The 22833-nt window shown below is 43.5% G+C and overlaps 2 protein-coding genes across 8 annotated transcripts in view; one reads left to right on the forward strand and one right to left on the reverse strand.

The window, feature by feature from the left end:
• Positions 1–2685, reverse strand: part of B4galt1 (beta-1,4-galactosyltransferase 1) — a 54274-nt gene extending 51589 nt beyond the window's left edge. The window contains exon 1 of one of the 2 annotated variants that reach the window (XR_005733991.2): positions 2082–2685. Coding sequence is in view for 1 of the 2 variants with exons in the window: in XM_005326185.5 (XP_005326242.1) it covers positions 2082–2493 (412 nt within the window). In the remaining variant the exon portion in view is untranslated. The remainder of the gene's footprint in view (positions 1–2081) is intronic. The other variant, XM_005326185.5, reaches the window with a different exon arrangement.
• A 79-nt stretch (positions 2686–2764) lies between these two features.
• The window catches only part of Spink4 (serine peptidase inhibitor Kazal type 4), a 76943-nt gene continuing 56874 nt past the window's right edge, over positions 2765–22833 (forward strand). For 5 of the 6 annotated variants that reach the window (XR_013438153.1, XR_013438154.1, XR_013438155.1 and 2 more), the window contains exon 1: positions 2765–22708. The gene's annotated coding sequence lies outside the window, so the exon portion shown is untranslated. The remainder of the gene's footprint in view (positions 22709–22833) is intronic. The other variant, XR_001229785.4, reaches the window with a different exon arrangement.

Genomic DNA, 22833 nt, shown 5'->3' on the forward strand with positions numbered 1-22833 from the left:
CTTTTTGAAGGCCCTTCCTGGAGAGGAACCTCCATTCCAAGAGCTGCACCCAACCATTTAAATCTAAGGGTTCAATTAAAATGAAGAAAGGACTGCTATAGTCATTTCTGGGGTTGCTGCCTAGCAGCAGCCTAAACGTCACAGTCCCATGGAAGTCACATGAAGTCAGCCAGCCTAGGGCCTCTCTCTACACCCTCTAAAATATTATCTCACAGGAAGTCCTTTCAAGCAACCGATCTCAGAATCAATTTAGCAACACCAGTAACTGGTAAAAAGCAGATCACTAGTGACACCATATTATAAAATAAAATAAAGCAGAGCTATGGTTATCATCATGACTCCCATACCTTAATGAGAAAACCCAATCTAATAAACTTGGGGTACTTTTCTTTGATTTGCTAATTAATTTCTCTTTCTTTCTGCACAATGCCCAAGCAGCAATCAAAAACAAAAGCAAAACAAACAAAAACTGGGTTCTCTGTGGTCTAGGGACTCTCTCACTCTTCCTCCTTTTCTCTGCTGCTCAGAACCATCTCCACCTGAGTGGGAGAAAATAGAACTACAAGGTCTAAAATCATATTACTATATTACTAGCAGCCACATACTGAGTTTGTACTATGTGTCATGAATTTAATGTACACAACCTCTTAGTCCTAAAGGGGTTAAGGTAAGCATCGACAACCCCATTTTATACGTGAGGATAAAAAAATCTATAACATGCCTGAAGTTAAACATTTAGCAGTAGGGCAGAGTCTACTTAATTTTATGAACTACTCTGTTTCCCAGATTAACCACCAAGTCTGAAGGAATTCAGTTTTCTGCATTAAGAAAGTTCTCTCATTACCACAGTTCATGTTTGACTAATTCCAAGCAGTTCCTCCCAAACTTGGTATTAAAATATTGAAGTAATTATTAGAGAAATTGAGCAAGAGCAAGTAGGAAGGCCTGCTTTGCCAGGGCGCTCTGGGAACGTGACAGAGCTTTTGGCAGGATGCCTGCCAGGGCCCCTAGCTCAGAACAACATTCTCTAAAACCTGGCATTAGAAATAAGCAACCACCTGTCTGGTAACCCTGGAAGCAACCTGTGGCTGCTTCAGGCCTGTGGGTTACAGGTCAAAGAGAGGCTCAGGCTAAGTTAATTGTCCTTTTAACTTAAGGAATGCAAACCCACCTACTCAAGGTCCCCTGCCCACACTGAAACAGGCTAGAGGCCAAGACTCAGATTATCTGGGCAAGTAGTACCAGGAAGGGGCAACCCCAGGCTGACTGGTTACATTTTAGCCCTCCAGCCCCCAAGATACACAAGCCCTCTGTCCCCAAAGAGGTCCTGCTCACTTAGGTTTCAGAGAAACTACAGGAGGAGGAAGCTGGGGAGCCCCCATTCCCCCAGAAGGGCCTCAGGCCAGGGATCTACACAGAGGAGGAAATGAACACAATAGTGACAACTTACTGAGAACGTACCCTCATTAATTAAATCTTTATTTACACTGTTTTGTTTACTCTTCCAAAACAACCTCCCAAATAGGTACCATTTATTATCTCCATACACCAGAAGAGAAACCGATGTTTAGAGAAAAGTAACTTGCCCAAAAGTTCGGGAGAAAACTTAATCTACACTCAGGAGTGGCTCTATGAAACTACAGATGTGAACGAGTAGGTAAACTCTCTTCCCTACTAGGAGCCTCACTGTCAGTCCTCCAAACTGGAGTGGGTTTCTCTGAGCTGCCTGGAAGTTCCTACCAGAGTGAGCATGGCAAGACTGCTCCAAGCCCTAAGCAAACTCAAACTACAAAACCCTGAACCTAGGGCCAGAACAGGGTCGTCTTCAAGGCCTTCTTTGGTTCAGAGGCCACAGGGGCCTGAGGGCTTCCCTATAGGGTACTACCCCACCCTGCAAGAATCCCCCCATGGGACACCACCCAAGCTCTCCCACCCATCCGGCCCGAGCCTCTCTTTGAGATAAAGCATTCTTATCCGGAACAGGGAGGCTAGCAGTCGTGGAAAAGGGAATGTACTAAGGATCCCGGTCCCGAAATTCCGGGGGAGTCCCTCTCTTCGAACTGGTGCACCCGAGTTCTTACCGAGCAGCGGGGACTCCTCAGGGCAAGCAAGCAGCGACAGTGCTGAGGTGGAAGACACTAGGGCCGAAGTCAAGTTACTCGCGAGAGCAGGGCCAGAATTTGCACCAGGGCTGGAGTCGAGCCCCGGGCGAGGCTCAGAGGAGACGCCTAAAGGAGGCGGCGGTCGGGCCCCGCCGGGCCGGAGCTCCCCGGAGGTCTGCCCGTTGGAGGTGGCGCCGTTCGAGCCGCCCTGCAGTGATGTGGAGACTCCGACCAGCTGGGGTAAGCGGCTCAGGTCGCGACCGGCCAGGTAGTAGACGAGGGTGACGCCGAGGTGCAGCGCGCAGACGGCCACGAGCAGGCGGCAGGCCCGCTGCAGGGACGCGCCGGGCATCGCGGCGCTGCCGCCTAGAAGTGGCTCCCGAAACCTCATCTTCCCGCCGCTGCTTTAAGAGGGGGGTGGGCTACGGGCGGAGAGGGCGGCCCGCCTGCGGGCCGCCCGCCAGGCGCTGCCAGACCGCGGCGACTGGGGGAAGGTCCAGAGGGGGCGGGGGCGAGGGAAGCGCCGGCGGCTGCGGACGCTGACTCTTGGGGCGGTCGGACCCGGGAGCCACCCGAAGGGCGCCGGAGGCGCGGGCGGAGGCGGGGCGGGGCCGCCAGTGGGGGCGGGGCCGCGAGCCGGGTTTTCTGGACGAGAGGGAGAGGGCGGGGTCTCTGGTTGCTGGAGCGGAGGCGGGGCCGTCCAGGAGGAGCTGAGCCTTGGGGGCGGGGCGGCTCCGAAGGGGCGCGGCGCTCAGCTTTCCGCCCGCGGTCCCTGAAGCCCGAGGGTCGGACTTCGGCTTCTACGTCCTGCTGCACGCACACCTCTCTTCCCGAGTTTTGGCCGTGAGGCCTCGGTCGCTATCAAGCCGCACCTCCTCTACCCGCCCCCCGCAGTCAAGCTTCCCTGGAGAGGCCCCCCCACTTCCTGGGGTACCCAAGGACTGGGGTGCGGGCTTAGGACTGCAGCGCGCCAGCAGAGAAGAGGGTAGAGAGGAAAGCTAGGGAGACGTAGTTTGCAGGGATTGGGGGCCGGGGCGGCTTTCCAGCCGGTGGTCCTGGGTAGGCCTGAGGGGTGAAGAACGGGGGCAAGAAAGGTTGCCTGGGCAACTGGCTTCTACGCCCTGCGAGGAGTGGGACGGCGGCGGAGGGATTTTCCGTGACGTTCGAAACCCCCTTATCTTAGCGTAACTGGGTCCCGGATGCCTTTGTGGGGGGACCAGTAAAAGGCGATTTACAGAGCCTTGAAGTGAAGATAGTGGACAAGTTGGCATTACTCTCGCTTACTGTCGTGTGTGTAGAGAATCTCAGAGGCTATCCCAACTCAGTTTTGGGTGCAGGAGATACCTCCTCAAGTGCATACCATGTCTGGACACAAACTTTGAGTGGGAGAGTGGCTTCAATAATTCCCACAGTGGCGGGCTGAAGAACAGCCGTTTTTTACAATCTACACTGGGCTGGAACATAATTCTATGCAGTAGAAATTGTTCCCAGTTTACAGAGTTCAGGGCCCAGGGAGGTTAAGATCCTACAGCTGATGAGCAGCAGAACTCCGCTTCAAAACCCTTACACCTATGTTTACCCCCTTGTTGATTTGCACGCAAAGGCTGGAGGCTATGTGAGTGACTTTAACACTGAAGCCGCTGAACCTAGATTTGACCTAGCTGGTGCTCGAGTGACCTCATTCCAGAGAAAGACTCATGTAGGTGCTGTCATTTATGTGGATAGGGAAGCTGAGGGGTTCTCGCAGCTAACTCAGAGGTAGAAAATGTTAGCAATGGCCATTACATTTTGAAGAATTTACATATGCCATGAAATAGGTGTTGTTACTGTTTTCATTAAGTAGACGAGAAAACTGAGGCTCAGGTGTTGATACCTCGTTGGTATCATACAAAATCTATTTCTTCTCTTGACTTCCTGAACACCAGGCCCTCCAGATTCTCCTCTGTCTTTTGCACTTCTGGCCACTCCTCTGTCTTTTGCACTTCTTTCCCAGTTGTTGAGGAAAGCCCCAGGCCATAATCCATGTTTCTCTTTTCTGTCTTACTCTCACTTCCTAGGGGTGATTTAGAATATTTTTATGCAGATGACTGCAAAATGTCTCAAATCTCTTCCCTGACCTCCAGTCACATACCAGTATCTCAGATTCAACACGTCCTGCTCTAACAACCTAATCACTATATTCCACCCTCAGGAGTGGCACCATAGTTCATTCAGTTTCCCAAGAACAAAAACTGAAAGATGTCCTGGATATGCCTCTTATTCCCAAATGTCATTTCTTGTTCCTGGGTAAGTCTTATCAGTGTACCTTCAAAATATCAGAGATCAGCTAGGCACAGTGGCCCACACCTGTAATCCCAATGACCTGGGAGGCTAAGGCAGGAGGATTGCAAGTTCAAAGCCAGCCTCAGCAACTTAGCAAAACCCTATCTCAAATTAAAAAGGGCTGGGATGTGGCTGAGTTGTTAAGTGCCCCTGGGTGGGTTCAGTCCCAGCAGCGGGCAGTAAGAATTTGTTAACTCTGCTGCAATCATTATGGTCCAAGCTACCATGATCTCAGCCTGAGTTCTCTAGTACCTGGTTAATTGGTAACTCCTCTTACACCTCTTCCATACCTCTCCTCAGTCTTCCTTTCTTCCTGTTTCAGGCTTTTGTACTTTTTATTCACTTAACCTGAAACACTCTGTCATTGCCGCAGTCTGGCTGGGCACAATTCAGGAGCCACTTGTCAAAAGAAACGAACTTTATTTTTGGAACTACACACCACACCACACAGCTCCTCAGGAAAAACCCTCAGAACCCAACTGCCACAATCGGTTTCTCCAAGCCTCTCAACCTCCCCCACTCCTCCCATTGGCTGGGTCATGTGGGCGGAGCCAAAAAAGTCCCCCAGTGAGCAGCTCCCTGGTCTGAAAGGGCAGGGAAACAGCCCAATGAGCATCACTGCAGAGGAGCCAATCAGTTGGCAGCTAGAAGTTGCTGGGGCCACTGTGAGCCAATCATCATCTGGCATCTGGAAGTTTGCTGAGGCCCCTTCGGCTGCGCTTCTCAACAGTCATATTTGAGTTCCTCAGGTGCCACCTTATAAGAATGACCTTCTTGAACCCTCCTATGTAGAACAGCCTCCTGCCAAAATCTGCTTAACCAGCTTAATTTTTTTTCAAAGCAGATATCAACATCCAACATATGTGTTTATTTTCTATGGTCACTTTCATTAGAAGACCAACTTCATATGGGCAGGAACTCTTGTCTCTCTCTTGCTCACTGTTAGAAAGTAGAAATGAGCCTGCACATAGTTGGTAGTTAATAAATATTTGTTAAGACATTTGGCAAATGAATACTTGTGAGTTTTGTTGTTTTTGAGCTTTTTGTGATGGGTAGTGGGGTGTTTTTGTGTTTGTTTTTGTTTGGGAGGTTATATTTTGTTTTTGTTTTGGTGGTGCTGGAAATAGAGCCCAGGGCCTCATGTGCACATGCTTGTGAAATAAATATATTCTACCAACACTAAACTGTACCCCCAGCCTTATGATCATTTTGATGTAGGATGGAGAAAAGGGGGAAATTATAGATAAGTTATTTTAGAACACAAATTCAAGAGTTGTTTTCTAAGGAGTTAATAAGGGTGAAACTAACCACAGCAGCCTATGCCTAGGGAAAATTCTGCCTGGCCAATGAGTGAGAATGAGGCAGATTCGTCCCCTGACTGAAACATAAGGAAAGGGGAAAATGGACATGTATCTTCTATAGGTATAGACAATGCCAGGAGACAGTATTAAAGGAAAATTAGGGTTATAGACCTGTTCCAGGACCTTCTAAGACTAGGAATCAAGGAAAAGGAACACTTGCTAATTGTCCATCCCTCAAAAAAGTGCAGAATCCACTGAGGCCTGAGCAATAGTCTTTGATTCAAAGGTACTTGGAATCAGTAAATTTCTTACTTCCCAAAAGTCCAGAAACCTTCAAGACAACATTGTTGCTGGGTGTGGTGGTACACACCTGTAATCCCAAAGGCTAGGGAGGCTGAGACAGGAGAATAGTGAGTTCAAAGCCAGCCTCACAAAAGCAAGGCGCTAAGCAACTCAGTGAAACCCTGTCTCTAAATAAAATGCAAAATAGTGCTGGGGATGTGGGTTCATGGTCCAGTGCCTTTGAGTTCAATCCCCAGTGCCAAAAAAAAAAAAAAAAAAAAATTGTCCCGCTTCTAAATAGGAAGTAATATTTAAAAAAAGAGAAAGATATAGGCTCAGACAACCTTTTTTTTTTTTTTTTAGACAACCTTTTCCCCAACTTCCCTCAGCTCTTTCCACTCTCAACTTGTGTCAAGTGAAAAATTAACCCCATCAAGTAAGTGAGACACCTGGAGAAGTTGCAGAATTGCCTTGCCAAAACCTGGAGTCTGGGTTTGGTAATTGGCTCATCCAGTGCTCATCAGCCTAGAATCATCAGTTCCTTACTTCCCTTGCAGCTTGCTTTCAACCTCTTAATAGCCTTTCCTCTGCCCTTTCACAGTGCCCTCATCTACACCTGTCAGTTTACATTTCTATTTCGGCCTCATATGTCAGAAGGACATAGGACAGTAGCTGGCACATGGGAGACTTTTATCTCAAGATCTATTACAATATAACACATGACCCCAAAACTAAGTGTCTTAAAACAATGTCTCACAGTGAAGCAGTTAATTGGGCAGTTCTGCCTACAATAGTATTAGCTGGAACATGGGTACAATTGAAAGTTTCAAAGTGGCCTCACTCACATGGTAATCAGTGCTGACTGGGAGCTCAGACTGGGTTGAGGGTCATGGGACCTTCATTCTCCCCAGTGACCTCTTCCCATAAACCCTCTTCCAATGTATCTGCTTGGGTTTCCTCACATACTATGGAATATATTCCAAATAGGAGCATTTCAAGAACAAGACAAGAAGATGCAGATCTTTTAAGGCCTACCCTTAAGCATCACTTCTGTGAGCCATCTTTTTGTTAAAACAAGTTACAATACAAGTTTTAGGCAGTCTAGATTTGAGGGAAGTAAAAATAGACTATATCTTTTGATGGGAGGAGGGGCAAAGAATTAGCAGACATCTTTAATCTACCATCATTTGACCAGTAGCCATAAATATTTAGAATCTCCCCACACATAAATACATTGCACTTCTCCAAAGATCCCCCAAGGGTGCATCCCATTAAGATTTCAGGTGTAGAATTTCATTATCTAAATCAGCTCCAGGTATGGTTCCTAGGGACCTAAGAATCATAAAAATAAATTATCTTCTTGTTGTTGATGTTCTTCCTCTTCCTGAGCAATCCTGTGCAAAAGTCACTAGGTAGGGTTGAACAAGGTAGCAATCAAAATGGCATATGCAGTGTTTCAAAGCCAACCAAGAGGAAGAACCGGTGGGAAGCAGTTCAGCACAAGTGTTAATGCCCAAGCAGAGTAAAAAAGGCCATCCAAGGACCTGAGCATGGTAGGAGGACTTCTGGGAGACAGAGTAGTCCAGGATGAGTTGGGGCAAGGAGATTGTTAACTACAGGTAGACTGATTAAAAAGAAGCTATGTATATATGTGGATAAGGGCAATCATCCAAGTCTCTAACAGAAAAATTGTTATGAGTTTGTGGTTTTCAATTTAAAGATAGATAATGAAAGTAATACAGATGCAAAAGAATATATCCATCTTTCTCTTTCTCCCCACCCCGTGTGTGTGTGTGTGTGTGTGTGTGTGTGTGTGTGTAAATAGAAAATACCCAACATAATGAAAATATTTAGCATCCAAATCTTTATTTCTAAATACCATTCTCCAATAAAAAGACCTGGTTATCTTGGAGAAAAGGCTGAATCCAGGGACAAACCAGGGGTATTATAAAGTGAGCCTGGAAAATCTTGTGCCAGGAAGTAAAGAGATCAAAGGATGATGAGAATATGTCAAAAGAAAACAAATTTCAGTTGGAGGGGACTCCCATTGGCCAAGTGTAGAACAATTTGAGCACAAAAATAATGTGAATAGGAACAGATTATGACCAATTGAACAAAATAGGAAATTATGAGTCTATAGTAACATAAATGAAAGCTTGATAAGTAAAGGAATATTTATATAATTTCAAAGTACCACTCCATGAAATAATAATTTTGATGGGAAACATTAGAGAAATCCAAATTGTTAGCCATTTTATTAAATAATCATCATTAAATCTTCCAAAATGTCATAACCGCTCCCATTACAACTGAAGAAAAATAAAGAGAAACGATAATTAAATGTGATTCTAAAGTGAACCCTTTGCTGTACAGAATATTATTGGGAAAACCAATGAAATTTGAGCAGGGACTACAGATAGGATGATGGTAAGCTATCAATGTTAACTCCCTAATTTTGATGGTTATATTGGAAATATGCACTAAAAGATTTGGGGATAATAATCATGTCAAACTTGCTCTTGAATAGTTTGAAGATTATTTGTGCTATACTTACAACTTTTCTATGAGTTATCTTTCTCCCACGTATCCAACATATAATGGGAAAAGAGGGGTAACTACAAGAGACACCACAATAGATACTCCCATTTAGAAAGGTGGTTAATAAGAGGCACATAATAGGCATTAGTAAATGTGAAAGCTGATCATGTACTTGTGGACAATTCCCTGGGCTCCAGTTTTGAGGTCAAGGAATGTGATTCTGTATGGCTCTTATCTCTTGCTTCTGAGCTCTTGGCTCCATCTTAGATACTCCCTTTCCCTAAGAAACAGCCCTTGTTTGCAGCCAGTAACTTGTTCAAGATGATTCACTGGGTGCTCAATGTCTCCTTTTTATTTAAAACTGTCTTTGTTTATTTCTTGGGAGAAAAGCTGTGATTTTCCATGATTTTTTTTTTTTAAATTTCACTCCACTACATAAAAGACATACCCCCAAATCTCAGGAGAGGCCCTTCCCTTCTTTAGGCTGTGAGTCAGGGTTTTGTGGGACAAACCCTTAATATTTTTAGCAGTATTTTGTCTAGATAAGAACTTTAGGAGTCACTGTTTAAAATCTTTCTGAGATCTTAACAAAGGGTTTTACAGCCACATCCTGGACCCAGGAGCCAGTCTTACTGGGAGTGCCCTGGAATTCATTTTTCCTCTAGATTTTAATTTACTTTGAGCATTTTTTGCTGGTTATAGAAACTGTCCTGATCCCTCTGTAGTTCCCCCAATTTTTCTTCATACAGTATTTTTTCTTCCTGTACTGTACTTTTTCGTAGGCAGCTAAAAGGAGTCAGTTACAACTTTGTGTATTTTCCCTGAGAATCTCCACCCCAAGGCCACAAATTGCTACATTAGAAATGTATCATCTATGTTAGTGCCTGTTAGCAATATGTAATCTAGATCTCCAATAACCTCCAATAACAACTTTCTCACTGGGCATGCATCTTCCTCACTGCCCTCCAGGACTTTGAAAGCTTCTTCTTTTTTTTCTTCAGTATCAGGGATTGAACCCAGGGGCACTTAACCACTGAACCACATCCCAAGCCCATTTTATTTTTATCCAAGTCAATACTGTATGTTTTAGGTTTTTGTTATGGAAGCACCCCACTTTCAGGTACAGTTTCTATATCAATTATCTATTGAAGGAGTTGGCAAACTAGGTCCCATTGTCAAAATCGGGCCCACCACCAACTTTTATTAGTGAAAATTCAGTAGAACTCAGCTGTGTTCTTTTGTTCGTATATTGTAAATGGTTGCTTTCATGATACAATGGCAGAGTTAAGTAGTTGTAACAGAGGTAATAAACCCACAAAGTCTAAAATATTTACTGATTTTTTTTTTTTTGCAGTACTGAGAACTAAACCCAGAGCCTTCCTTGCCTTGCACATTCCAGACAAATGCTATACCACTGAGCTCCATCCCCAGACCTGTCTGATCTCTTTGAGAAAAAGTTTTCCAACCCCTGGTTTGTTTCTATAAAAAAGAAAACAAACAAACAAAATGGCTACTCAAAAGTGAGTTTCTTAAAACAATAGCATTTTGTTGTTTCTTTTGATTCTATGCATTAACCAGGTTATTTTCTGCTTCACATAGTGTTAACTAAGATGATAGAAAGTCTGGAAGGTACAAATGACCTCATTCACATGATTGAAAATTGGTGCTGGTTACCAGTGGGAAGCTAAATTGGAAGTGTTAGCTAGGTGTCTCAGTTCTCCCCCATGTGTGCCTCCACGTGGCAGCTTGGGCTTCCTCACAGATTGGTAGCTGAATTCTAAGAAGGAGCATTCTAAATGCACAGAGGGAAGGGAAAGATCTCTTTAGGCCAAGTCTTAGAAATTATATAGTGATACATCTGCCACATTCTGTTGGGCAGCATAAGTCACAGAACCAGCCCAGATTTAAGAAGAGAAGAAATAGATTCCACATATTGATAAAAAATATCCATCTTACTTATTGCCATAATGAATATTACTTAGCAAATAACCATCAAATCTAAGTACCATACAACAGTTAAGCATTCATTTCTTGTGTGCCCATGGATGGCTGGAACTGTTCTGCTTAAGGCTCTAGATCTGTTAAGTACATAGATGAGTCTACTCCGTCTATAATGTCAGCCAAGGGCATGTTTTTCACATGTTATTGACAGAAGCACAAATGAGGGAACAAAAACATATAATGCTTCATAATAAGGTCTCTGGTTGAAATGATCACCTCAACCAACATTCTGTCAGTCAAAACAAGTTGCATGACCACTCTAAGATTAGTGGGTCAGGTAACTATATTGCCTCTAGTGAGAGGAACTTCAAAGTTACATGGCAAAGGATTGGATATAGGGAGCAGTCAAGAATTGGGGATAGTACAATTCTTCATAAAAAGAAATTCCTGGAGCTGGGGTTATGGCTCCAAGGTAGAGCACCTAGCACATTTGAGGTACCAGGTTCAATCCTCAGCATCACATAAAGATAAATAAATAAAGGTATTGTGTCCATCTACAACTAAAAAAATTTTTTTTTTAATTTCCTGGATATAGTACTGAGAATTCTGCTCACAATTTGCAAAACTGCTGGTCTCTATACCTTCCATTTCCTGCTCTTCCCATGCTACCCTCAGGACTTGTTCAGATTTCAGGATTACAGAGAATATAAAGGACATCAACTCCACTTTTATCCAATAATGAATTTCCATGTATAACATACTCTTTGAGAATTCATCCAGCTTTGTGTGCATACCTCCATTGACAGGAAGGTCACTATATCATAACTTAGCTCCATTGTTGATATCACTGATGTAGCTATCAAACATTCTTATAAGTTGAAACCCATCCTTATAGTATTTACTAATGATACAAGGTCTATTCCTTGCAGACAGAAAATGAACTGAATTATCTTCTAGATGATCTCTGAGTTATTTAAAGAGATTGGCTATGTGCCTTCTCCCCACTTGAAAACAATTTCTGTGTAAGGTGGTAATACCTATTATTGCCACTATTCTTTACTCTTCATGCTTCATGGTTGAGTTTCTTCTCTGTCCTGGTCATTCTTCCATCAAGCTTTGACTACCTGGGCATTAAGTAGTACCTAGGACCAAATGCATCATTCCAGCTGAGGTGTGAGCAATAGAATGGAATAGGACCATCATCTCCATTGCTCCAAATATTTTACTTTCTTCAGTGCCTTTCAAAACAACATTCACTTTTTTTTTTTAAGTGCTGAGTATCAAACCCAAGTTCTTACTGAACAAGTGCTTTAACCATGAATTACATCCCCAGTCCTACATTCACTTCTTTTTTTTTTTTTTTTTTGGTACTGGGGATTTAACCCAGGAGTGTTTGACCACTGAGCCACATCCCCAGCCCTCTTTTTTCTTTTTAATTTTAAGAGAGGGTCTCACTAATTTGCTTAAGGCCTAAGTTACTGAGGCGGCTTTGAACTTGCAATCTTCCTGCCTCAATCTCCCAAGTCACTATGATTGTGGGTGCCCTATCATGCCCAGCAACATTCACTTCTTGATGTTCACGATAAACTAAAATAGAGGACTGAAGACAAAGTTCTAGAACAGTGAAGACACTGTTATAAATGGACTTTAATCCTTTAAATAAAGACATTGTGCAAATTAGCATTTTGTGGTGGTGTGTATGTGCACATGTGTGTGTAAGTACTGTGGATTGAACCCAGGGGCATTATACTACTGAGCTACATCTCTAGCACTTTTATTAATTAATTTATTTGAGACAGGATCTTCCTAAATTGCTCAGGCTGGCCTTGAAGTTATGAACCTCCTACCTTAGCCTCCCAAGTAAAAGGGATTAAAGGCTGTACCACCACACCTAGCCTAATCAGGGTTTTTGACTGCAAAACATGGCCAGTTACAACATTAGTCTGTTATGACTACCACTGCCAACAATTAATCAACACTACCACTTAAATGCTATTCATGTACTGCTATTGCTGCCATGAATAACTTCTACACCACCACTGCTACTTAGCAGAATTCTGTAAGAATTCAAAGTCCTCAATGGTGTGGCTGAGCCAAATTCACATGCTTGAGCTCTAGCTAGCAGGAAGGGGGGAAAAAAGAATATTTCCTGTTCTGCATCCATGGTAGGAGCAAGGGCACTTCAGCCTTCTAATACTATATACACTGGAAAATTCTTCGAAAATAAGACAGGTGTTACACTCGGGGTAGACAAATATAATGACAAAGATTTACTCTATTCATTTAGCAAGTTGCTTTTCTTCTTAACTGTAGTATTATCCAATACATATTTTACATTTTATCCACAACAGTGATAATTAAAGTCAGGCACCATGGCACACGCTGCTGGCCTATAATCCCAGCAGCTTGGGAAGAAGAGGCAGGAGGATTGCAAGTTCAAAGCCAGCCTCAGCAATTTAGCAAGGCCCTGAGCAACTCAGTGAGACCCTGTCTCTAAATAAAATGCAAAATAGGGCTGAGGATGTGGCTCAGTGATTGAGTAGTGCCCTTGAGTTCAATCTCCAGTACCTCTCCCCCCACCCCCCCCAAAAAAAAGAGTGATTATTAAAGGCCTTGCTAAAGACCCAGTTTGCCAACAAACAGACTATTAAGTGAAGATCTGTAATCTGTCAGTTTAGGGACCTGTCAAGAAAGGGAATCTGATTATGCATGCCTTGGCTTGTTCTGAGAAATCTCCATTTCCTTTGTATCTTTTCAAAACCTATCTGCAGCCAGGCACAGTGGTGCACACCCGTAATCCCAGCAATTGAGGCAGGAGGATTGCAAATTCAAGACCAGCCTCAATAACATAGTGAGAACCTGTCTCAAAATTTAAAATATTAAAAGTAAAAAAGGAAATGGGAGGTGTAGAGACCAGCAGTCTCTAAAAATACAGCTCGTTGGTAAAACTCAGGGTTCAGTCCCCACTTCCAAAAAATAAAAATGAAATAAAACAAAAATTTTAAAACCCTATTCTTGAATAAAGGTATATAGTTTTCAGAATCAACTTTTTCTTCCTGCTGTTGTTTGGATCTAGAATGTCCCCTCAAAAGCCCATGTGATAAAGGCTTGGCCCCTAGCTTGGTGCTAGTGGGAACCTTTGGGAGATGGAGCCTACTGGGAGGTCTTCAGGTCATTGGAAGCAAGCCCTTGAAGGAGATTATAGGATCCTGGCCTCCTCTTCTTTCTTTCACTAGCTCCTAGCCAAGAAGTAAGTATTTTAAACTGCTCTGCCATGTGCTTCCACCATGATTTGCTGCCTTGCCACAGGCCCAAAGAAAGGGGCCAACTGATCGTGGACTGAAACCTCCAAAACTGTGAGTGAAAATGAACCCTTTCTATTTATAAATTAATTATCTAGGATTCTTATTATAGCAGCCAAAGGTTGGCTAACATGCTCCCTGTAAGGATCAGGTGTTGTTTATGTCTGCCTTGTATTCCTGACTACTGGTAGGAGACTCCTGCTTTTCTCCATGTGGTAGGGATAGGCTAACCATGGGCTTTTCAACAGACCATATAACTTGTATATAGGCACTCAAAGCACCGAATTCCTTCTAGACACAGTGATTGATTCAGGGATAAACATGTGGTCTAAGGAGGGCTTTTGAGCAATGTCCAATTCTTCCCCTAGAACTTCTTAAGAAGTCAAAAATTCTGAAATCAAGGTATTAGCAGGGCCACACTCCTTCTGAAAGCTCTATGGAAGAATCTTTTCTTGTATATTCTAGCTTGTTATGACAGCAATACTTGGCATTTCTTGGTTTGTAACTGTCCCAAACTAATTTCTAACTCAGTCTTCACATGATCTCCTCTCTATGTATGATTCTCTTCTGTTAATGTGTCCTCTCCTTTTCTAAAAATATACCAATCATTGTATTGAGGATCTACTCTAATCTGGTATAACCTCATTTTGACTTAATATGCAAACCCTATTTCCAAATAAGGTCAGTTCTGAGGTTTTGAATAGACATGAATTTGGGGGGTACAGTATTCAACCACTGCAGCCGTGATGTGAGAGAACCTGCCTGAGAATTAAGCCAACGAGGAGGCAAGAGGAATGTGCCCTGGTATGCCATATTTGACTCCCACTGACCTTAACAAATTATATGCACTGGTAAATTCCTCCTCCTTTTCCTCTCCCCTTAAGTTGATTTAAAGTAACAAAAAGAAACTAATTATATCATTTCTCCTTTTGTAAATTTAGAAAAAAATTTGCACATGACCAATGTTCCAAATTTCTCCCTACTGCATACATCCTCCAAAATTCTTTGACAGGACTGAGCAATTTCATTTGGAATTTCTCTTAGGACCTTGGATTTACTTCAAGGGGCTTGGAAACAAATTTATTTGAGAAGTTAAATGATCTCTTACAATGTTTTCAACCATTTTTCCTTTCTTCTAACTTTTATTATGGAAAATAAAATATAAATAGATATATTTATATAAAATAGAATAGTATAATTCCCTATTTACCACCATACTTTTTACAATACCAACAACTAGCCCAAACTTCTTTCACCTCCTGCAAGATTATTTTATAGCAAAGCTCAGATGCTATATAATTAGTTTACCCTCTTAAATGTGTTTGACGAGTTCTGTCCCCTACAAGAAAGACAAATAAGATAATTCACACATAAAAAGTATACTTCAGCCTGACTGTGGCAGCATATGCCTGTAATCCCAACTACTTGAGAGTACGATCATAAATTCAAATCCAACCTGGGCAATTTAGCAAGCTCCTGTCTCAAAATTAAAAATAAAAAGGGCTGGCATTATTGAGGCCTTGGGTTCAATCCCCAATACTTCAAAGAAAGAAAAAGAGGGGGAGGGAGAAAGGAAAGGAAGGAAAAGAGAATATAGAGGTTTGCTGAATACAGTCCCTGCCCTCAGAATTTTCAGTCTCTTCTTCTGAGAGATAAGATAAGAATCCTCTCCAAGCACTTAGGGAACTTTAATGTGAGTTGCCTGGGGAACTGTTAAATGTAGGTATTCCTTGAGAAGGTAAGGCAGGAAACCAGGTCTTAGATGATACTAATGCTTCTGGTCTATGAGTCATACTTTGACTGGTAAGACCCTATATCATAAATGCAAAGGAGAAAATGATAGGGCACTCTATGATGAAGAGATGATTGGACACAGAATTTAAGAACTGGCTTGGTGAATGAATAGCTTATCACAGTTACCCAAATTAATTTTTTAAATATTCTAAGGTCAGATTAACATCAAACCAATCACTAAGGGAGACCAAAAATAATTTTTATGACTTCTGGGAAGAGGAAGCTAGCAAGAATTTAGTGGTAAAACACCTGCTTGGTATGTGAGAGACTCTGGGTTGAATCCTCAGAACCAAGAAAAAGAAAAGAGAAAAAATGGGAAAGAAGAAATTATGGGAGGCACAACCACATGTCAGTTGTATTAAAGATGATAAAGAGTGAACATCCAGGGACTGAGATTAGAACCTCTCAGTGGTAGAGCGCTTGCCTAGCACATGTGAGGCATTGGGTTCGATCCTCAGCACCACATAAAAATAAATAATTAAAATAAAGGTAGTGTGTCCATCTACAACTAAATATTAAAAAAAAGTGAACATCCTATGATTTGGGAGGCTGAGGCAGGTGGATCATAAGTTCAAGGCCAGCTTCAGCAACTTAACAAGACTCTCAGTAACTTAATAAGAACCTATCTCAAAATTTAGATAAATAAGTAAGGACTGGAGATGTAGCTCAGTGGTAAAGTACCCTGGTTCAATCTGATACCAAAAAAAAAAAAAAAGGAATATGTCTAGCCAAAACAAGATGACTCTTTTCTTTAAAACTTTACCCCTTTAAGGAAAGGGACTCGGTAGCCATTATTTTAGTGCTGCCTTTCCTCACCTACCAAGTGAGGCAATGAGATGGCCTCTTCTGAGTCAGGATTTGAAATACAAGATTGCCAGTCAGTCCTTAGGTGTGGTGTGGTGGAATTTAGATGATGTAAATGTTTCCCCTCTGCCAAAGCACAGAGAAACAAAGAAAGCTGAGAATGAAAGGGACCACAAATAGGAATTGCCATAAAAAGGAAGAGATGGCAGGGCCCACATTCCTGAGGTTTCCTTGCCCCATTCCTGTCCTTCCTGAGACCTATTCTCGCATAAATTTCTGCCCTTGGATTATTCTCCTCAAAACCCAGGGTCTTCTGAAAATCTTCCAGGTTTTCTGAAAGTGAATTTCAGATTTTCAAAATCAGAGACAGGCAAATAGAAATCGTTATACAAGTGGGGACCAAGAGGAGAAGAGAAGGGCCTAATGATGTAGGTCAGTGTGGGGGTCCCCAACGTAGGAAGAGTAGGTAGACCATTCCTGAAAGGAACGAAGTTTCAGAAGCCAGAAAAGAAACTTCCTGCAAGCAGAGAGGACCATGTTGTGCTTCTGGCCTCCTTTGAAGCTACCAGGTTCATGCTGACTAGCTGCCTGGCAATCCCCATCTGGCAATTCCCTTCAGTCTTTCTGGTTGTGATTGGAACCAGTCATTGCCAGAAGGCACTTTGTTCCCATCAAGTGCTGAAGGCCATAATAGGCCTGCTTTACTACAACGGGAGGTTGGTCATAGTCTGACTCGCCCACGTGTCTAGGAAAAGCTGTTTCCAGCTGGTGGTTGTTCTGCCCACCTTCTTAATCAGCATGCCACCTTCTGAGTCCCCATGTTGGTGTGAGGCTTGACTGAGCTTCAGGTAGTTCCTGGAATCAATGGCAATTACCCATGCCCTGTCCCCTAGGTTACAGATATGTGACCAACTTGTCCTGGTCTGCCCAGGACTACTTTTATTTTTATTTTTGTTATGTATGCAGTAGTAGCAATGGAATGTAGGCCTTGTACATTCTAGGCAAGAGCTACATACCCAGTCCCAGCCCATTACTATCCCAGTTTTAAAGTGGAAAGTCCTACATTCCAGGAGCCCTCTCAGGCCCTGGAGAACTGGGAGGCTAGTCACCCTAATTACATAGACCCCAGGTCCTCAATGAAATCCTGCCTGAGCATTGTACCCTTAAGATATCAATCCAAGCCTAAGGACACCAAAACTCTAAACCCCACCCTCTTAAGAATTCCCCCTGAGGGCTGGGGTTGTGGCTCAGTGGTAGAGTGCTCACCTAGCATGAGGCACTGGGTTCGATCCTCAGCACCACATACATGTAAAATAAATATATTGTGTCCAACTAAAACCTTAATAAATTAAATAATTAAAAAAAAAGAATTCCCACTGAAACTGATTTCTGAAACTACCATACCTTTCTTTAAGTCTATAGACAATTTAGGACTGTCTAATTAAACAGTTTCAAAAAAGTTTCTATTAAATAATTGGGTGGCCTTGGACAAATTGTCTAACTTCTCAGTACCTTATCTGAAAAGTAATAACACGAATGGCATATTTACCATGATTTTGTGGGAATACTATCTGGGAACTCCTTTCAGCCTTTCTGATTGTGTTGGAACCAAATATGTCAGAAGACACCTTGTTCCCATGCTGTCCCGAGGGCCACAGTGTCCCTTCTTTATTGCCACTGGAGGTTATAGTTTGTTTCTAAAGAGAATTTCATTCTCTCAGCTTTTTTTTTTTTCCCACAAAGTACTGGGTATTGAACCTATCCCTATCCCTTTTTATTTTTGTCATATTTTGAGAAAGGGTCTGGCTAAGTTGTCCAGGGCTAGCTTTGAATTGGGAGGCCTCCTCAGCCTCCCAAGTAGCTGGGATTACAGGTGTGCCACTGTATCTGACCATTCTCTTGGCTCTAATTTTTTAAATTTTTGAACAAATAAAAGCCAGTGGTTATTTTCATGCCCTCATCCTGATCTAGTCACTACCTCCTCCTCCTGGGGAAGAGAGGGGCTCTCTACTGGGTATACTTTAGAATGCCAGTAGCAAGGTGTGGACCCTGTACAGGGTAGACGGAAGGCCCAGGCTATCTCTAGAGGCCTCACCTAATTCTTGCTCCCTCTGGGCTTCTGAGGTTAGGCCCTCAGCCAGAAGTTAGGAGGGACTGAGAACTCAAAGACAGAAGAGGCACGAGCATGTTTTGTGTATGCTGGGTGGGGGCAGCTTATACCGTCCTTACAGCCACCAGGAGAGGTAAGGTCTGTTTGGTGACAAAGGCAGCCTGGCCCACATAGATTTATTCATTGTTGTTCACCACTGGGAAGTGTATACACCAATGTACGCTTTGTGTGACATGATGACAGAAAATCCCAAAGCCCAGGTGCTGGGTTTCAGACCCTCTGAGGAGAAAACCCCAGGAGTACGTGGAAGTCTCACCACCTCCCTGTGGGCCAGCCAAACCAGGCCAGCTCTCAAAGGCCTCTTGTAACTGTCTTTCTCTCATCTTCCCCCACTTTGATAAATGTCCTGGGATTAGCCCTTCTGTGTTTATTGGATGAGCAATTTGTATCTTTCTGAAAAGCTACGTGTGAATAATATTTGGCACAAGCTGAAGAAACATGATCCTCAGCATTTCTCTCCAGCCAGCTTTCTGGAGCCAGCCTGTCTCCTGCCAGCAGAGGTATTCAGTTCTACAGCTGAGTTTGGCAGCTAAACATGATTGTAGGGGGCCAGTGAGGGTGGGTAGAAGGTAGGGGAAGTCCCTAGGGCAGGGCTGGGAACCCAGGGGGTAAAGGGACAGTGCAGTGAATTGGCCAATAGTTCTAGAAGTGCTTATAATAGTTTAAGATCATCACAGATGCCCACAGCAACAACCATAACCTGAGGATAGGGAAACCAGTGTCCCATGCAGTTCAGGAATCTGGGTGATTACCTAGGCCCAGAGTCCCAGGTATGAAGAGCAGCAGAGGAGGCTCAAGAGAGTCCAGCATCCAGATCCTAGATCTGGTAGGGTAATTGATGCTGAGCTCTTGAGGTTTGTGTGAGATGGGACCTGGTTAGGGGGGATGTACTGAGGCTATTTAAATATTTCCTGCCTCTATCAGTGCAGGTCCCAGAATTGAGGAGGACAGAGCTTGCAGCTATGGTAGTCAAAGGGTCCAGTTATGAGGTACTGAGGAGCACAGAGGAAAAAGGAATTTAGTGAGTGTGTGTGTGTGTGTGTGGGGGGGGTGTGTCAACAACCTCCAGTGACCACATCCCCCACCCCAAGCCTATTGCTGTGCCCCCTTGGCACTCTCTAAGCTCTTTTCTTAGGCCCCACATCGCCTCCCCTTGTATCCTGGCTTGCTTTCTTCAACATCTTTCCCACTCTCTTCAAGTCAGAGATCAGCTCAAAGGTAGGGCACCTTCCCTGTGTCCCTAACAGCAAGCACAGAACTGGCCACTGAGTGGTTTCATGAGTAAAAGAATGAATGGCCAGCCTTCAGTGAGCTCCCAGCACTCAGTGGTCATAGACCTATAAGGAGATAGGAAATGACAGGTCAGACAGCAGCAATCATGCAGGAAATTGATTCAGGAGTGAAAACATGGCCACTATAACACCATCTTCAGAGTCTATGCTGGGCAAAGGCCTGTGTATAAAGCCAGCTCTTCGTGACAGGAAACTTGAGGCACCTAAGCAGCTGTGCACCCATCCTGCTGAAGGTCAAATGTTGTTTCACATGGTCCTAAGATTCAGTAAACAGCTTTGGGATCCCTACCTTGTTCCACACCCCATAGGACACCATCTGTCTCTTCTAACAGAAAAAATATGTGCACCATCAAAAGGAGGAACCATCTGTGCTCTGGCAGAGGCACAGAAGGGGGATCATGAAAGTTCAGAAAAAGAAGAGATTAATTTCACTAGGAGGAGTCAGGAAGGTTTCATGGGGATGGGGTGACATTAAAACAACACTAGGACAAAGTCTGCAAATGCACACCAAGGGTGTTGTTTCCCCCCACCCCCACCACTATCATCACACACACAGACACACACAATTTTTGTTTATTAGGTTGTGTGTGTGTGTGTGTGTGTGTGTGTGTGTGTGTTTCCAGTGCTGGCATGCAGGGCATTACACTTGCTAGGCAAGTGTTCTTCTGCTGAATTATACCCCTAGTGCACACACGCCAAATTTGGTATCTGTGGCAGATTCTGCAAACTGATCCCTTTATTCTTTCACTGAGTCCAGTTATATCCACAGAATTCTTTTCAACATAACTTTCCATCCTGACAACCAAGAACATCACAGGAGAATAAAATCCACTTGCCTTCCTACACCTTGGGAGGTGTGTACAATTGAAACATTCAGAGACTAGAGACACAGTGGTGGGAAAATGCTGAATACAAACACTGATGGTGAGCGGGCTGCTTAGACTTGTGGGGACAGTTTGTGATTGGGGAACCTGGATGCCAGGGCTGAGAAACTAGGTTGCAGAAATATCTGGATTCGGGTTTTTGCAGGCTAGGGAATTTAGGCTTAGGCCTGAGAGAAAGAAGGACTGGCACAACTGTTTTCAGGAAGACATTCTGGCAGCAGCAGGCAGGGCGGGCTGGGCTGGGAGAAGCTGGTGGACCAGCCAGACAATCATCTCAGGCAACAAGTGACGAAACCTCGTCTCAGCTCCTGTGGCACTTGGCAAAAACATCTGTTCAACACTCATCCCACTGCCTCTCTTGGAGCTGTCTTTTGACAGCCTGACGGCCACAAGCCTGTGGCTTCCTTAACAGCAGGGACTGTTTGCTGCCTCTCTGGGGCCCCCGGCCTGACACGGTTCTTGGCAGGTGTTCATTATATATTTGTGAAGTTACTGAATAGGGCAGTGAAAAAAAGGACAAGGGGTGTACAGAGAAGGGCACAGATTTCCGGAATAACATCCTGTTTAGCAAGTACAGTTCCTAAGGCCTGGGCATTGGGGCAGCTGTCTTTTGGTGTGTGTGGAGAAGTAAAGGCATGTGCAGGCAGATGGCAGGGAAGAAACTACAGTCCACTCCAGTTGGAGTGGGAGTTGCCGTCAACTTCTGTGTGTGTGCATGCGTGCGTCGGTGTGTGTGTGTGTGTGTGTGTGTGTGTGTGTGTCTGTCTGTCTGTCTGTCTATCTTGGGGAGGATCTTGCAAGAACTTCTTGCTTTTCTCAGAAAGATGGATGGCCAGGCAGGAGAATTCACAATCTACTGTCCTAAGGTACTTTAAGAAGTATATTAAAAGTCTTTTTTGGGGCTGGGGATGTGGCTCAAGCGGTAGCGCGCCTGCCTGGCATACATGTGGCCCGGGTTCAATCCTCAGCACCACATACAAACAAAGATATGTGTCCACCGAAAACTAAAAAATAAATATTAAAAAAAATTCTCTCTCTCTCTTTAAAAAAAATTTTTTTTTAAATCTTTTTTGGTTGCAAATGGTGGAAACTCAATGCAAGTGAGCATGGAGAAAACGAGATGTTTATTGTCTCGTAAGATACATTTGGGAACAGCCAGAACCAGTGATTATCACAGTGCTAACAATGCGAAGTTCTCCTTCCCTCTCTAATGTCTGCTTCTCTCTCCACTCACCAGCCTCATTCTTACAAGCCCAGCTTCCTCCAACAGGCTGGAAACTTGGCAGCCTGGGTCTTCTATCTGAGAGCTTTTTCCACAGAGAGGCATCAAAGACTTCCTATCTCATGTCTCAATGTCAGAGAAATGATTTTGATAGGCTCTGTTTTAGCTAGGATCTTGCCCCTGGCCTAAGACCAAACCTTAGTAGTGGCTAAGGAAGCAGGGCTATATAAGGAAGAAATCAGTTCTACCAAAAGCCTCATAGTCGTAATAGGAAAAGGAGCATTTTCCAGAGGCAGAGCCAGCGATAAGACCTCTGAGTCCTTTGCATAAGTTAATTATTTTGCACTATTCCCTTTCATTTTCAGTCCTGGAGATAGAACACAGGGTGCTCTACCACTAAATGACATTATTTTCTTATTTTCTTTTTTGGTTGTTTGGTTTGTTTGTTGAGGCAGGGTCCAGCTAATTTCCCAGGCTGCCCTTGAATTTGCTATTCTCCTGCCTTACCCTCCTGAGAAACCAGGATTACAGGCATGCTTTGTGGCACCCAGTTTACTATTGTAACCTTTTTCTTTTTTCTTCCTCTTGGTACTGGGCATTGAACCGAGGACCTCACATATGTTCCCAACCTCTCTACCAACAAGCTACAACCCCAGACCCGACTGTAATCTTGACTATCCTTGGAGATATAATTTCAGGAAACCAAGGCACAGAGAGGAGTAACAAACTGCCATAAATCATCAGTTAATAAATGGTAAGAATTTAATAAATTAAATGTATTATTATTATCAACTATTATTATCAAATTTAATAATTAATAACTAGAATTTGAATTCATTCAATCTAACTCTCAACTCTGTGTCTTTCCTTTATGTTATG

The sequence above is a fragment of the Ictidomys tridecemlineatus genome, chromosome 4 (assembly GCF_052094955.1).
Source record: "Ictidomys tridecemlineatus isolate mIctTri1 chromosome 4, mIctTri1.hap1, whole genome shotgun sequence".
Classification (NCBI taxonomy): Eukaryota; Metazoa; Chordata; class Mammalia; order Rodentia; family Sciuridae; genus Ictidomys; species Ictidomys tridecemlineatus.